General features: G+C 46.0%; 1 protein-coding gene across 1 annotated transcript in view; it reads left to right on the forward strand.

The window, feature by feature from the left end:
- Positions 1-14,953, forward strand: part of FARP1 (FERM, ARH/RhoGEF and pleckstrin domain protein 1) — a 218,372-nt gene that overhangs the window by 152,855 nt on the left and 50,564 nt on the right. The window contains exons 7-12 of the mRNA XM_040623988.1: positions 261-408; positions 2,763-2,858; positions 4,455-4,618; positions 5,340-5,408; positions 7,469-7,544; positions 8,718-8,961. Coding sequence (XP_040479922.1) covers positions 261-408; positions 2,763-2,858; positions 4,455-4,618; positions 5,340-5,408; positions 7,469-7,544; positions 8,718-8,961 — 797 coding nt within the window. The remainder of the gene's footprint in view (positions 1-260; positions 409-2,762; positions 2,859-4,454; positions 4,619-5,339; positions 5,409-7,468; positions 7,545-8,717; positions 8,962-14,953) is intronic.

The following is a 14,953-nucleotide window of genomic DNA, read 5'->3' on the forward strand; positions in this document are numbered from 1 at the left end:
AGGAAACTCTTTGAGATTCCAAAAAAACGGCAAATGTAAGATAGACTTCTGGGGTTTTGTGTTACACAGGCAATCAGGCTTTTGTCCTAGCTGCTCAACTTTGGGTGATAATGGGGGGTTGGGTGTCATCTGAGCAAGTAGCTCCATTGTTTGTGATGAAGTGCCTTCTTATTTCCCAAGAGAAGTTGCTTAATCTCAAATTAATAGACACAGGGAATTCAAATCTCCTGGCCTTTTCTCTTGAATTTTTGTTGTGTCAGTGGACAAACACCAGCAGAATCAGATTTCCAGCTCCTGGAGATTGCCCGCAGGCTGGAGATGTACGGGATCCGGTTGCACCCGGCTAAGGACAGGGAAGGCAGTAAGATCAACCTGGCTGTTGCCAACACGGGAATTCTCGTGTTCCAGGTAAGAGCGTTTGGGACACAGCTCCGTTCCCTCAGTGATGGAGAGATAAGAGTTGGCCCCTCAACTCTGATTCCGTGTTGGGTGGGCCAAGTTAAGTCCTCTGACAGGTACTTTTAGGTGAACAGGAAAAACTAACCTCATCTCAGGGTTTCTGTTTCTTTCCAGGCCCTCGGCTTCCAGATCCTGTTCCGTTGGCCCCTGCTCTGGTTGGGGAATGCACAAATTGAGATTTGCTTGTGTCTATTGACTTTGTGGGATCACAGAAATCTCTATCAGTGGGCGTGTGCTCAAAGCCCAGTTTAATAGAATCAGGATTTCGGATCCCCCAAAATAAACACCTTCTTCACACTGGCACATGAACTCATGTCATCCCTCCCACGCCCTCTTTTTTTTTTTAAACTGTTAAGGTTTTTAGTTGCTTTTTTTTTTTCTTTTAACCAAATTTAGGGGTTTTTCAACCTAATTTAGGTTTTACCTCAGTCGGCTGATTTGTGATTTCGGGTATACATAACTTAAAAGCCTAATGTGTATTTTTTAGGATTTAGCAGTTTATAAATTCCTAAAAGCCAGGTGCAATAGTAAGTTTGTAGCAAAACACTGCACTTGAATTCTTACCTGTATTTTACCCAAGGGCATAGTTTTCTGTTCTCTGAAACGCATACTCTGTTGATCGCGCTGCCAGTGTACTGTTCTGTTGATCAGTGCTGCTTTTTGTTTCTTAACAGCTTCATTGAGGTATGATGGACATAGAATAAAATGCATATATTTAAAGTATGCAGTTTTTTATAGATAGATAGATATCTCCTGAAGCCATCAATGAAATATATATATCCTGAAGCCATCAATGAAAGTTCACAAACATATGTGTATATATCCTGAAGCCATCAGTGAAATCAGGACAGTGAACATATTCACCACCCCCAAAGATTTCCTCAGTGCTTTTCTTTCAAACAAAAGCGAGTCCTCTGTGCTTTGGTTTCAAAGGGGTGTGGAGAAAGTGTCTGTCTTTTAAATCGGGTCATTTTCACCCGTTTTGAAGGTGTAAATATGTACATAATCTAAAATACTTCTTCAGGCTCTGCCGGGTTCAGTTATATTTCCCCTTCCTGTTTTACCAAAGGAGTCCCAGTGCTGCTCCCATGTTTACGACGGACATGAGTTCTCACAGAATCCTGTCCCAAGAGGAGTTGAGGTTGGGTTTCATATGGGAAGGCAGGGTGGTATTGGAGGAACTGACTGCTCTTAACAGTTTTTGACCTGCTGAAATAATCTTAGGAGAACTCGATGAGCAAAATGACCATAAACCAAATAGAGTTTTTAGTCCTACCATGAAACTTGAATCAGAAGCCTTAAACATTTCTGAAAATCATGGGGGGCGGGGAGAAGTGCCTCACAATTGAATTAATTTGCTTTGATTATGTGTGATAGAATCTAAATATTGAGAATTGCTCAGTTATTTAATCATGTACAAAGGCTGTATCTTGGAATTAATCTTCTTGCCAGTCCTTAATTGCTTCATTCTTATCAATTTAAATAAGCGGTTCTGGTGTCCGGGCAGGCTCAGGAGGAATTCTAATTTTAGTTGAGACACAGGACAGATGGGAGCTGGTTTCTGGCAGCGTCCCCTTGCTTCTCCATCACCCTGTCTCTCCACACCTGACTTTTAAAGATGAGGACGCGTGAGTCCTTCCCCGAGACTGTTCTCTGGTCTAGAAGACACACAGCAGGCCGGGCCTCCCCCCACCATCCCGCCTGTGCGGTGGGCAGCCTGCTGGGCATGGGAGCCAGCCCCGTGTGCGCGACAGGGGTGGATTGCTAACCTGCAGAGTTGCTTTTATGGAGATTAACAGTTAGCTGCTGGTTAAGGCCCATGCTCGGGAATCTCATTCTGCCACGTGAACTGTGTGATTTTGGACAAATTAAAATCTATCCATGCAGCAGTTGCCACATCTGTAAGAGAAAGATAGTAAACCCATCTCACTGGGTTTTGTCTAAGGTTTGATAAGAGGTCTGTAAAGTCCTTACGGGGTGCTTGGCACTGCAGATGTGATGGTCACTAATTGTGGTGGTTGTCATGGTTTTTATTGTTTTTTGTCTTTATTTTTATCCTTCCCTTGGCCGGCTGCTCCTCTCCCTGGAGGCAAACTTAGTTTGAATGCCAAATCCTATAATTAGTGAAAAATAATGCTCCAGCAACAGGAATCTTCCACAGCAGCAAATCCTGAGAATTCTCTAGCAGAAGGCATTCTTCCCGAACATTCGAACGACAGCTCCCCATACGCAAGGCAAACCCACTCCCCTGTTGCTTCTTATGCATTTCCTGGCTCACTGGCTGATGCCTTTCTTCTCCTCAGGGTTTCACTAAGATCAACGCCTTCAACTGGGCCAAGGTGCGGAAGCTGAGCTTCAAGAGGAAACGCTTTCTCATCAAGCTCCGCCCCGATGCGAACGTAAGTGGATTGGAGTGGGGGACCAGACCTCGGAGCCCACCCCGTGATCCGGGGATGGAGGGGCTCTGCTGGGGCAAAGGCTGGAACGGCGGCCAACACTGCAGGCGTCTAAGGGTCAGCACCCAGAGGCATGCCCAGATGCTGGGTAACCGCGCTGTCACCTGGGTCGACAGAGCGAGGGTAGAGAATGTGCAGCCCCTCCCGGCACACAGCCAGACCTGTGTGGTTGCTGGGGCGCCAGCCTCCGGGCCACCTCCTCGAGACCCCCCCACTCAGCATCCACCGGCTTCGGGGCTGATGCCTGTCCAGACAAGCCTCCAGCTGTCCCCAGCTTTCCCATCCCTGCTCTTGTCCCCAAGCCTCTGACAGCACATTCTCACAAGCTAATAAGCAGGTCCACCCCACTTCCTACAGAACCCCTAAAGATGTTGCTCACCCCAGGACCCAACCAGAATTTGGAGTGTTGTTCCCCCCCCCCCATGGAAAAAAAGATGATAAATGGCCATCTGGGCTTATCGTTCAGCTACAGACTGGATTAAATCAGCTCTTATGGCCTGACCTGGGAAGCAGGCACCCATTATAAGTTGTTTTCTCTGGGAAAATGCTTTTTGAGTTCCAAAAGGCTACTTATAGCTACAGAATTGTGGCACGCTTGTTTGTAAATTGGGACTGCCCAGAACTGTGAGATCCCTCAAAATAGTAGGAATTGCTGGGAACGTTGAGGACTGTGGTGAGTCCTGTTTATAAAATATGGCCACTTACATTGAGAGCGTTCAGTCTGGGAATAGAAAATTATACTGTCCGCTGTCCAGAATCAAAGGACATGATTTTTTCAGCCTCGAGTGATACTTTTGTGCTCCAGAAAAAAAAAAAAAAGTTCATTTCCCGTGTGGTCCCTGGGACCACCTGGAGGCCTGAGCTGAATGTGGCTCGAAAGAGAAAAGACTTAAGACCAATATGCAAAGTTGGCATGAACCTTCAGGGAGAAAATAGAACGAAGAGTGTGTTTCAGTTATTTTAAGGAGGCAAAAAGGGGTTTCAGTACTTGGATTATTTTTAAAGAAGGAAATGTAAGCTGTGTACACAGAATTTATTTATGAGTTTGTCAAAAGAAATGTTATGACTTCTGCTAAGTACTCCTGTTTTCTTTAGTTTCTCTAAGGAATCCTGGGCGGGGGGTGGGGGAATGGTTGAATGATGACTATATTTTGTCATTAGGAACAACTATATTTTACTAAATATGAGAATTTATGGTCCTGCTATATATTAAAATACACAATTGAAATTTTATTGGACATATTTGTTTTCCGTCCCTTTTCTCATTTTTTTTTTTTTAAGATTTTATTTATTTGACAGAGATAGAGACAGCCAGCGAGAGAGGGAACATAAGCAGGGGGAGTGGGAGAGGAAGAAGCAGGCTCATAGCAGAGGAGCCTGATGTGGGGCTCGATCCCAGAATGCCGGGATCACGCCCTGAGCCGAAGGCAGACGCTTAACTGCTGTGCCACCCAGGTGCCCCCCTTTTCTCATTTTTCAACCCAGTGTCCATGGGTAATGGAAAAAAAAAAAACCCAAAGTGGTATTTTCTCTTTTCAGAGCTCGTACCAAGATACCTTGGAATTTCTCATGGCCAGTCGGGATTTTTGCAAGTCCTTCTGGAAAATCTGTGTTGAACATCATGCCTTTTTTAGACTTTTTGAAGAACCCAAGCCAAAGCCAAAGCCCGTCCTCTTTAGTCGAGGGTCATCATTTCGGTTCAGGTAAGGATTTCCTTTCACACCTCTCCTGTTTGCTGTGGGAACATTCCCAAGGCTTGCCTTTTCCTATGGCTGTGGTCGCGGCTGTGCATACGATGGGCTGAATAGAGGAAAGTTGGCCTCCAGGAGCTCTGGCTGGTGGGGTGATGGCTCGGTCAGTCTCACAGGCTCCTGGCCGTCCCTTGCGGTGTTCGAATGGTAGCCAGCCAAGAGGCAGTCCACTGGCCACTGCAGACTCCTCACAGGACTCTAATTCAGAAAGGATTTCCTTTCTCTGTAGAAGCAAGTGTGTCGTTAACATTTGGTGTTGCCTCCTGGAATGCCACGTAGACTTGCACATCATTGGTTCACTTTCTCACTCCTTTCAGCAAACGTTTGAGTGTCTTCCACATGTCAAATCCTAGTCTAGGCCTTGGGGAGTCACAGTGAACAGAATTATCCCTGCCTCCTCGAAGCACACAGACTCTCAGGATGCTTTGCTTAATAAGCAAACAGAATTGTTAAGTGGTTTTGTCATGTAAACACTTTCTGTTATTTAGAAGGGAAACACCGAGAGATGACATGGCACATACAGTGTCTCTCAGAGCTGCATTTATTCCTGGCTCACTGAGAAAGCCCGTGTTTCTCCCAGTGATGGACGGAGGGAAGGAGATGTGGGGTGTGTCGTGTGTTTAAATAAGAATGCCATGCTGTCTTCTCTTCCCTATCGTCCTCCTCCTTCTAGCGGTCGGACTCAGAAGCAGGTTCTCGACTATGTGAAAGAAGGAGGACATAAGAAAGTGCAGTTTGAAAGGTAAGAGAAACTTCGATGCCACTTCTGATTTGACAAGAGTCATTCTCTGCAGGTGACAGTGCGTTCCTGCTAAATCTCTCTTCACCCAGGCCTGGTGGGTTACTGAATGAGCGCTTCACAGCGCCCCCAGGCCAGTTTAGTGTAGACAGAAACATCCGAGGACTGGGGTGCTTCCTCGAGGGTGAGATGAGATGCAAACGGACGTTGGAGGGCCAAGTGAGGAAGAAGAGGAAGCCAGCAGAAAGCAGGGTGGAAGAGGAGCAGGAGATAGCGGTGGGGATAAAGCACTCTAGAAACTTCCTCTTCCGGGAGTCCTTGAGTATTTGGGGATTTGAATGGAAAGTATTTCTACAAACTTTTAATGAAATACAGCTTGGATGAGAAGCAGCAGGATTTATTGCTGTTGTTAGCAAATGCTTATAGCCCTTGCTAGGTCCCGTGTGCTTTGCATACATTAACTCAGTCTTCATACCAGCTCCGTGAGGTCGCTGCTCTCCCAGTCCCTTTATTTTTCCCCTAAGGTTTTACTCATTTCTTTTAGAGCGAGAGTGCGAGGAGGGTAGGGAGAGAGGGAGAGAAGCTCACACCAATCCCAGGACCCCGAGATCATGACCTGAGCGGAAATCAAGAGTCGGATGCTTAACCGACTGAGCCCCCCGGCACCTCTCTCCTATTCCCTTTATGAGATGGAGCCGCTGCAGCTCGAAGAGATTGAGTTACTAGCCCACATCTCAGAGCTGGCAAGTGGTCCCTGGTTAGCCGGCTCCCAAGCCCCCTGCCCCGAGCGTGGCTCTGCTGCCCAGAGAGGGGAGAAGCAGAGAATCCAGGGACTGAGGTACAAGGGTACGCAGCTGACGTGATGACGCACTAGGGGCTGTTTAGTGCATATGGATTTCTTCTTTTTAACATTTTTCTTTTTTTACTATTTTAATCCATATTAAAATTACAGTAAAATAGGGAGAACACAGCAGACATCCACATTTCTTTCCGTTTCTGGTTTTTTTTCCCCTTTTCGTGTGTAACTACTGTTGTGACTGATGTAGCCACACACACACACACCCCCCTTTAGCCAACAGCCTTCTTTGCTGTTTCCCTTCTCCCTTCCCAGAGGCAGCGACGGTCAGCTTCGTGTTACTCCTGTTACACACATGTATGCATCTGAAAAGAATGAGCAGGATGTCTCTGGGGTGTGCTTTTTCATTTGTTTAAATAGTAGCACGCTGTACCCACCTCTGCGTCTTGCTTTCTAAACCCTACCCCGACCTGGGGATCTGTGCCGGTCTTTTAAGGTATTGTGAAAGTATGATTCTCTGTTGACAAACATTTGGGGTGCCCAGTGCTTTGTTTTACTCTTGCCAAAACCGAAGCCGAAACAAACCCGATGCTGTGACCATCCTTGTATATTTGGAGTATTTTGAAGAAAAGCTGAATGTACATTTAGCATTTGATCTCTCTGTATTTATATGGTTTCATCGTCTGAGGAGCTGAGAAGTTTCTGATGCTTGTTCACGGAGGAAGAGGAGAGCGCCGGCGGACGAAGGAAGGGAAAAGATAAAGGAGACTAGTGGCATTAAATCCACTTCCTTCTACTGAGCCTGTAAATTCATTAATGGGGGCAGGCCTTCCCTGAACTCAGCACTGTGAAAGAGTTAGCTGATTAGTGGTGATTGCCTCTGTTACAGGACTGATCGAGAAGATCATTACCCAAAATACATGAATTGATGTCATATTGTCAGACCGGAATTTGCACTTCAGGGCATCCTGTGGCCCAGCCAACTCTCCCTCTAGTAACCTTCTTAGGACTAGAAAGGGAGTGAACTGGGTGCTCCTTGAACAGGAGCAGGGGAATTTTTTTAGAGTTTAAGTAATTCCTGAACCCTGCAAGTATTAAGAAAAGAATGAGTCCCCTTCCACGGGGCATCCATACACACTACTTTAGGTGCCTTCGTCTTGAGGAAGGGCATAAGGCTGTTACTTTTCATTAAAAAACAAACAAAAAAACCCAAAAAACAAAAAACCCAACTTACCTAACTTTGGCTGTCTTATGTGATTTCTTCCAGGAAACACAGCAAGATTCAGTCCATCAGAAGCCTGGCTACGCCACCAACAGAGCCGAATTCAGAAGTGCCAAAACGAGTCAGTAATGCTGATCAACTGTTAGAACTGTGGAGTTTTTTATTTTGTTTTTGGGGGTTTTGTTTTTTTTTGTTTTTTTTTTTTTTAATCAGAGTTTCTCTGATAAGTTCTATGTTTCATCCTATGCTTCTGAGTTATTTGCCCTTCACCTTTGGGGTTTCGTTTTGTAGAGAAGAGTATGGTTGTGTGCCCTGGCTTTGACCAGACACGGGCTCTGTGCACCCCAGCCTGGGCTCAGCACGCCCTGGAGGGGGTCCTTTCTCAGCTGACTTCCTGTCTTCCATGCCATGCTTTTGCCACAGAGAAGTAAGCTCTGTTGGCCTAAACTCAGTTTAGGAGTGGAACCACCCATGGGAGCCAGGAGAGTGGAGCCTACCCTCTAGCTAAATGGGTGTGGTTGTGTGAAGACACTGGGACATCCTCTGCACCTGATGGTTGTAGCTCTCGTTCAGGGCCAAGGTCAGAACCTTTTGTTGGCACCAGACTGGGTGGTGAGTTCCCAGGACTCATGTTGCAGGGCAGTGACCGCAGCTGGCAACAAGAGACATTATCACTCTTGCCCTGAGGATGGTGAAAGCTCATTTTCTCTGGAATTGGCCTCTGGATGTGTTTTCCGGGTTTTCTCTACAAGAGAATGCCCACTTTGTCGGGGAAGAACATGAAGATTTCCTTTATGCATTTAAAAAGAGTGTCTAACCTGTCTGTTCTTCCCTTAGAAGTATAAACAAAGAAGTTTTTTTGTCATTTGTCTGAAATCCATGTCAACTTGCCTTTGGGGGGGTCCACAATGTTTTCCTCCTCTCCCTGCCCACCCTTTCTTGGGAAGCCCCCTGTGGGTTGCAAGGTCTCTTGTTCCACGGAAACTTTGGAAACCCAAATGAGACCGGGGGCCCAGAGAGCAGCCAGGCAGTGGCCCACTCGCACTGCTGGCGACCCTGCATTGTCAGCATCCCCACGCACAGAGAACTTTCTGGATGCTGACCGATTGCACTCAGGAATGCCTGCTTCTTGGCGACGTTTTGTTCGAGCAGCGTGGAGAACAGCCTTTACTTGGCAGTTCTTTCAGCTGCAGGAAGCTTAAGGGGTGTTATTAAATTAGCCTCTGACCTCGCCCTCCCCGCCCCCGTTCAGCCCCGGTGTAACCCTCCCCCTCTCTCGCCCCGCCCCGCGCAGGCGCAGCAGAGTGCCAGCCTGCCCCCGGGAGAAGGCGCAGAGCCCGCCGGCGGCCAGGGTGTCCTGCAGGCAGAGGAGGCCCGCGTCGCCGCCGAAGAGCCGCGCCAGAGCCCCGCGCTGCCCAAGAGCCCCGCGGGCAGCGGGAAGGTGGACGGAGCCACGCGGGCGCCGGCTGACGAAGAGGAGGAGGTCGTTAAGGATAGGACCCAGCAGAGTAAAGCTCAGCCCCCGCAGCCGAGCACAGGTCCAGCATCCAGGGCTGCCAGAGGCAGCAGCACTTCCATTCCTTTCATTGACTGCAGTGACGTAGATAGCGAATCCGACCTGCTCAGGGAGCAAGCGACCCAGTCACAGTCCCAAACAAATGACAATTATGAGGGTGATTTGACCAGTGGGGTTTACCTGCTCTCCAGGGATGAGAGGCAGACAGAGGCTAGGTTCAGGGCTTCCCCTCCCTCCGTGAAGTCCTCCCGGCCTCCTTCCAGAGAGTTCCTCGATGATGATTCCGCAGACCTGACCTTTGATATGAGCGGGAGCCCCCGACTCCCAAGACATAGCTCCCTGATAGATGAGTTGTTCAGGGGCTCAGACGGTCATAGTACCCCGGCCACCCCACTGTCTCCCGGGAGCGGACAGTCGAGTCCTAATATGAGCTGGGACAGGACCAGGTCTCAAGGCTATGTCTCGGAAAACGGGCATGACCCGAAAGAGGAAAGTATGGGAGAAGATCCTCTCCCAGGCCAGGGTCCTCCTTACGAAAACTCTTCCCCCATCCAACAAAGGCCATACTTACGGAATCTTCCCAGTAGATACAATAAGTCAGAGACCGACCCGCTCATCCTTAGCCAGGTAGCGTCAACCCCAGAGGCACTGGATGGGCTTGATGGCCGTGAAAAGGGAGGACTGGCCAGCCTGGCCACTTCAGACGGTAGAATGCTGGCTAATGGTGCACCTCTTACGGGTCCGACCTCAAAGCCCCCAGCCATGCGGTCCGCGTGTGCCGGCGGCGTGGCGGACCAGCGGGCACCCCTGCACGTGACCGAGGGCTCCACCAGCAGCGGGACTGAATCCAGTGATTCAGACTCTGAAGTGGGGACCCCTTTGAGCCAGCCACTCACATTTGGCAACCCGGCAGTGCTGGGCTCCCCTTCCATGCCGAGAAGTCAGAAACACTTGGGTGGCCTGCACGTGAGTGAAGAGGAAGAGGAGGATGAGTAGGAGGGCCAGGCTTCCAGTGTTGGGAACCTGGAGTCGCAAGTCCAGGGTTCCAGTGGAGGTGGTCTGTTCTACTGACTCATTAATCTTTAATCAATGTTTGTTAGAGGAAGTTTTGGACAGCCATGTGTGGATAGGGTATGCCTGACTCTAAAATCCTTAAGAAAAACGAAACTTCACACAGTGGGTTTGCTTTCCAAAAAAAAGGTGGACAAGATAAACAGTTAAGATGTGAAGACAAGTTACCGGGAGCTTGTTTAACTTTCTGGTTGAAGGCAAGGAAGAAATACGTTTTTCTGACTCTGATCATGTGTATAGTGTGTTGTATTTATGTGGGAATCTTCCGTGTGTATTGAGTTTGTGTGCAGGTCACGCTCCTATTGATTGAATGTTTAGACTGAAGTATCTTTGAGATCCCAGGAAAGGTGTCGGTTTTACTTTTCCCCCCGTCTTTAAGAGGAGGTGCTGCTTTTTTCGGAGCCTCATAAAGGGAGGGATTGACATAATTCAAGACCATTTGTAAGTTGATTGCTGGTTGAGATGAAGTGTTGGTGAAATCTTCATCAAGAATAATGAACATTTTAATAGGGAGGATAGTCTTTCTTCTTTCCGGACTTCATATGAAGTGATGTAATGGATGTCAGGTGGAAACTAATTTATAAGGGATTGCTGGTTTGTTCGGGATTTGCATCAGTCGGTCAAATTGTTAGCTATGTTTTAAGAAGCTATAACTCTGGCTGTCAGAATTTCTAATTGAAACACAGAAATGCAATCAAGTGATGATGCAGGGGAAAATCAGACCTCGCAATAGGCACTGTTGTTACCGGGCTGCAGACTAAAGGCCTGCCTTTGAATCCTGCGCGGCAGAGAGAAGGACCGTTTTCCAGTATTGCTGCCCCTTGGTTGGTTATTATGTACATTCTTAACATTCACACTTGGGTGAACAGTGTCTCCTCTTGGGAACAGTGACTTCTAGAAGTTCCTATGTGCAGGAAAAAAAGTGTACGTAGTAAAAGGTTTGATTTCTTTTTAAATCTTGCCCACCTCTGCCAGTGCCTTTCACTCAGCATTCCTGCATCTTAGATCAGAGAGCCTGGTTTTAACTTGCTTGTTTCTTGGCCCCAGCACAAGGGAATCACCTGGGACATTTTAAAAATCAGTGATGCCTGGGCCCTGACCCTAGACATTTTTATCTGATTGGTCTGGGGTGCCACTTGGGTTCCCCAGCCTGACACAGTTGCCTTCTAGAATCTAGTGGAATATGTTGAAACTGATAGATAAGTTTCTGGCTTGCTTGCAGAGTAAGGAAAGCATCACCAATTAAATACTTTCATTAATTAATGCCTGTTACTTGGTACTTTGTAGTCTTTCATACTTTTTTAAAAAAGACGGATTGTAGAATCAAATTTTTAGATCCCGAGTAACTACCAGATTATTGAAAAGAGTTTTAACAATGATACGTCCCTGGTGTGCCAGCATGCCAACTGCCTTACTAAACTCATCCGTGTGGCATGATGACAAGGGAAGGGCTACACTTGCTTAAAAAACAGGGTAGAATTTGGCAGCCGTATATAACAAATAGTTGTATTGACTGACCTCGTGGCTCACGAACGATGATCTGTCCACATGAATGTTGACAAGTTGGTTTTGAAGACGCTGAAAACGTAATCCATTTTTATACAAATTTTTCTTGTTTTATTTTCCTAATCATTTGATTCAGTGCATGATTGATGAATCAAACTGATTATTGGATAGTTTGAAAGATGTTCATTGAAGTAGTCTATTGATGTCTTGCATTAGATTTATATATTTAACAGTCACAGAACTTTAAAATTAGAAGGGACCTTAGAGATCGTCTAGGGGAAACCTTCACTTTGTGGATGACAGACCGCGTTCTGTTGAAGTCGAGAGACTTCACGTGGTCCTACAGCTACTGCATGACAAAGCGAAACTAGAACCTTGGCCTGTAGCCCTTCAGCTGTGGTCTGTGTGACCTCTTGGTGCAGTAGGACCTTTTTGATTCAGTACTTTAATTTTGGAGACTTGTTCTAATTAATAATTAAAATCAGATGTGGAGACCAGGGATCATGTAGACTTAGGCAGTTACAGTCCATAATACGTAGAAAGAACTGCTTTCTCTGTTGTGGGGTTTTTGCACTGATAACGTGTTTTTGTGTATTCTGTTTTGGACTTAGAAAAAGGTATTGATTTACTGTATAAAAATGTAGTCAAATGTGAGTTAAGCAGAGTCACATTTGGAATCCTGTGGTTTATTTGTGAAGGTGATTCGTTCAAATGAGTTTTCTTTTTACCTCTAATTACACAGCAGCCTGATGAAGTATGAATGAGCAATGGGCAGTAACTTACCCAGCATACAATGTGAATCAGCAAATGTAAACCTCCAAAGCAAAACATGCTCCAGTGATTATTTTGTTTTGCTTTTTGCTTAAAGGAGTGATTTTTTTTGTTGTTGTTTTTGTTTTTATCTGAAGTGTTTTAAAAACAGCTGATCGATGGTAGTATACTCAGTTCTGAATTGACAGACATTCCCCTTTTAGGGTTGCTCATCACATTTTTCTCTGATTGGTTTTGTACCAGCCAGGCCACTCCATGTCTGCTTCTGGGCCAGTATTTATGAAAGCAGCAATCCTGATGTGATTAATGGTGCTTAACAGAGAAGGGGTATGGTTTGCTCAAAAGCCACATAGCCTAAAGTGCTGAGAATATTCACTGACTGCCTCTGGGGGAGCTTTCTGTGCACTAGTGAAAAGTCTAAGCATGGGTCGGGGAGTTGAAGCATTCTTTGAGCCTGGTGGAGCCAGCTTGCACAGGAGACATGATCTCTCACTAAGCAGAGGTCAGGGAAAGCCCACAGCCTCCCACCTTCTGCCCTTTCAGCGCCTCCTCATCCCCAGGTCTTTACCTGGCCTCCAGCGCCTCACAGTGTGGCAGAGAAGGACATGCGTGCGCACAAAGTTGAACCAGGGGTGTAGCAAGACCAGTGATGGCGTTGGGTGTGAATAGGTGACCTTGGGTTCATTCCAGTCTCCAAAGGGTTTCCCAAGACCTGTCCATCTGTTTTTCTAAGACGATAGCTAGTGCAGAGGGCTCCTGAATCAAAAAGCCCAGGTCTTTACGTAATAGCTGCTCTATGAAATAGGATACCGTAAGGCCTTGGGTAGAAGACAAACCATTGATAGAAACACATCTTCCAGCCCCCAGGCCTCCTCCAGGCCCACCTTGCATCAGTGTCTTTTGTGAGATGGTATTTCAAAGTATGCAAATTGTAGCCCCTTTCCTGGTTGATTTTTGTTGCTGTTTTTCAGGGCAAAATAAAATGCAAGAAATTCTTTTAGCATGAAGAAATGCATTTATTGAGTTCCGGAACTTAAAGCGAACTGCTCCAGCTCCTTTGACAGGCATCTGTGTGCCATTGACAATATTTTATTAGACAGGCATTTAATTAAAGGAAGTCTGTGGGCCAGATTCTTTCCCACATATGTGACTCATATTTGGGGATTTCTCACGGACTTAGCTCCAAATTGTGCCACGTGGCCCGCACTTGAAATATGAATAATTCTGATTTTCTTCTCAACTTCTTTGAAGATTCAAACTCAGCAATGCTTTAAAAAAAAAAAGGCAGGCCTGCAAAACTAAAATACAGCCTGAACCTCTTGAAAATTTGCACCAAGTATACAAAATCCAGTCTGTGCTCCATTGAATCAGAAACTTCGCTTGCATATTAGCCCTGGAATCCCTTTGATTGTGTTGTAAAGCAGGATCTAAAAGAAGGAAAAATGAATGAGATTAAACCGTCATTTTAAATTTTGTTAAAATTGGTGCCTCTGCATACAGCTTCCTTTTTTTACCTATAATCAGTGTTCACATGCTTTCCATCAACTTTTTCCACTTAAAGTGTTATTCCATATTCAGCACAGAATGAGTTTGGTGCAGTTGTTATCATGAGTCAATGATTGGCCCAGCCTTAAATTAAGAAATTTGGGGGCCCTCTTCATCACTGGGCTTATTTTGAATTTCTTCTATTTTAACCATTCTTTGCCTCGGCCCTTGTTCTTATTTAGCAAGAATTTAAAAGAGACCTCAGAATTGCATTCCTAAGAAAGGCTCTGTTTTCTGGATCTTCTCTCTTGGAGGCTGTAAGCCTTCCTTCTCTGATAGTTAATGAGCCTCGTCAGTCTGAGGCTGGCTGGCCTTCCTCTGGTTTCGTGGGGTGAGTCTACTGCCGCAGATTTTATAAATCAGACTTCAGCAGAATCTTTCTCTGCCATCCCTGCGATAGAGAGTAAGTCTCTTTTGAACCTGAAAGGAGTGAATGTTTCAGAATAATCCAGTGCTGGTGGCTCTCTGATGAGTTTCCACACTCAGCCCCGTTCACCACACCCACGAGAGCAGAAGGAAGGAGAAGCACTCGTCATAAGCTTGGAGAGCAGTAAGTGATAAGCAGGCGCGACTCCGGTGACACGAGAGGATTTCCTGGCGTGCTTTTTCCTTGTTAGTTTCATTCCGTCTGTTTCAGTTGAGTGAAACAATACAGGGAAATGGGGTCTGGAGGGTACACTCGTGCATCAAAATAAGCATGCCACTTAATGTAGCCATTCTCTTCTTGTTAAAAAATAATAAGAATGGAAAGCAAATAAAAAACCAAAGAAACACCAAACTCAATAATGAATTGGCATTATGTTGTAGGTATCTGGTTGCCACTTGCTTAGGGCCATCCTTGAAAAGGTCTGTTTCCTCAAATGACCTACAGATTTCCAAGTAATTCCCCTATGAACAGAAGTCGCAGATGCTCATTTGTATCCCATGTATGTTTGGGAGGTGGTGGGTGCAGTCTTGTTTTGACCAAAAAATAAATAAATAAATAATGCATCATTCCAAAAAAAAAAAAAAAAAAAACACCATGAATGACACTTCTAGCACAAGGAACTTTTTCTTCTCTTCTGGTGAAAGCAGTTCAGCATCCCCTGGTGGGAGCTGGGGAGGAAGTGAGAAAAATCTTC

The sequence above is a fragment of the Ursus maritimus genome, unplaced genomic scaffold, assembly GCF_017311325.1.
Source record: "Ursus maritimus isolate PB19 unplaced genomic scaffold, ASM1731132v1 scaffold_10, whole genome shotgun sequence".
Lineage (NCBI taxonomy): Eukaryota > Metazoa > Chordata > Mammalia > Carnivora > Ursidae > Ursus > Ursus maritimus.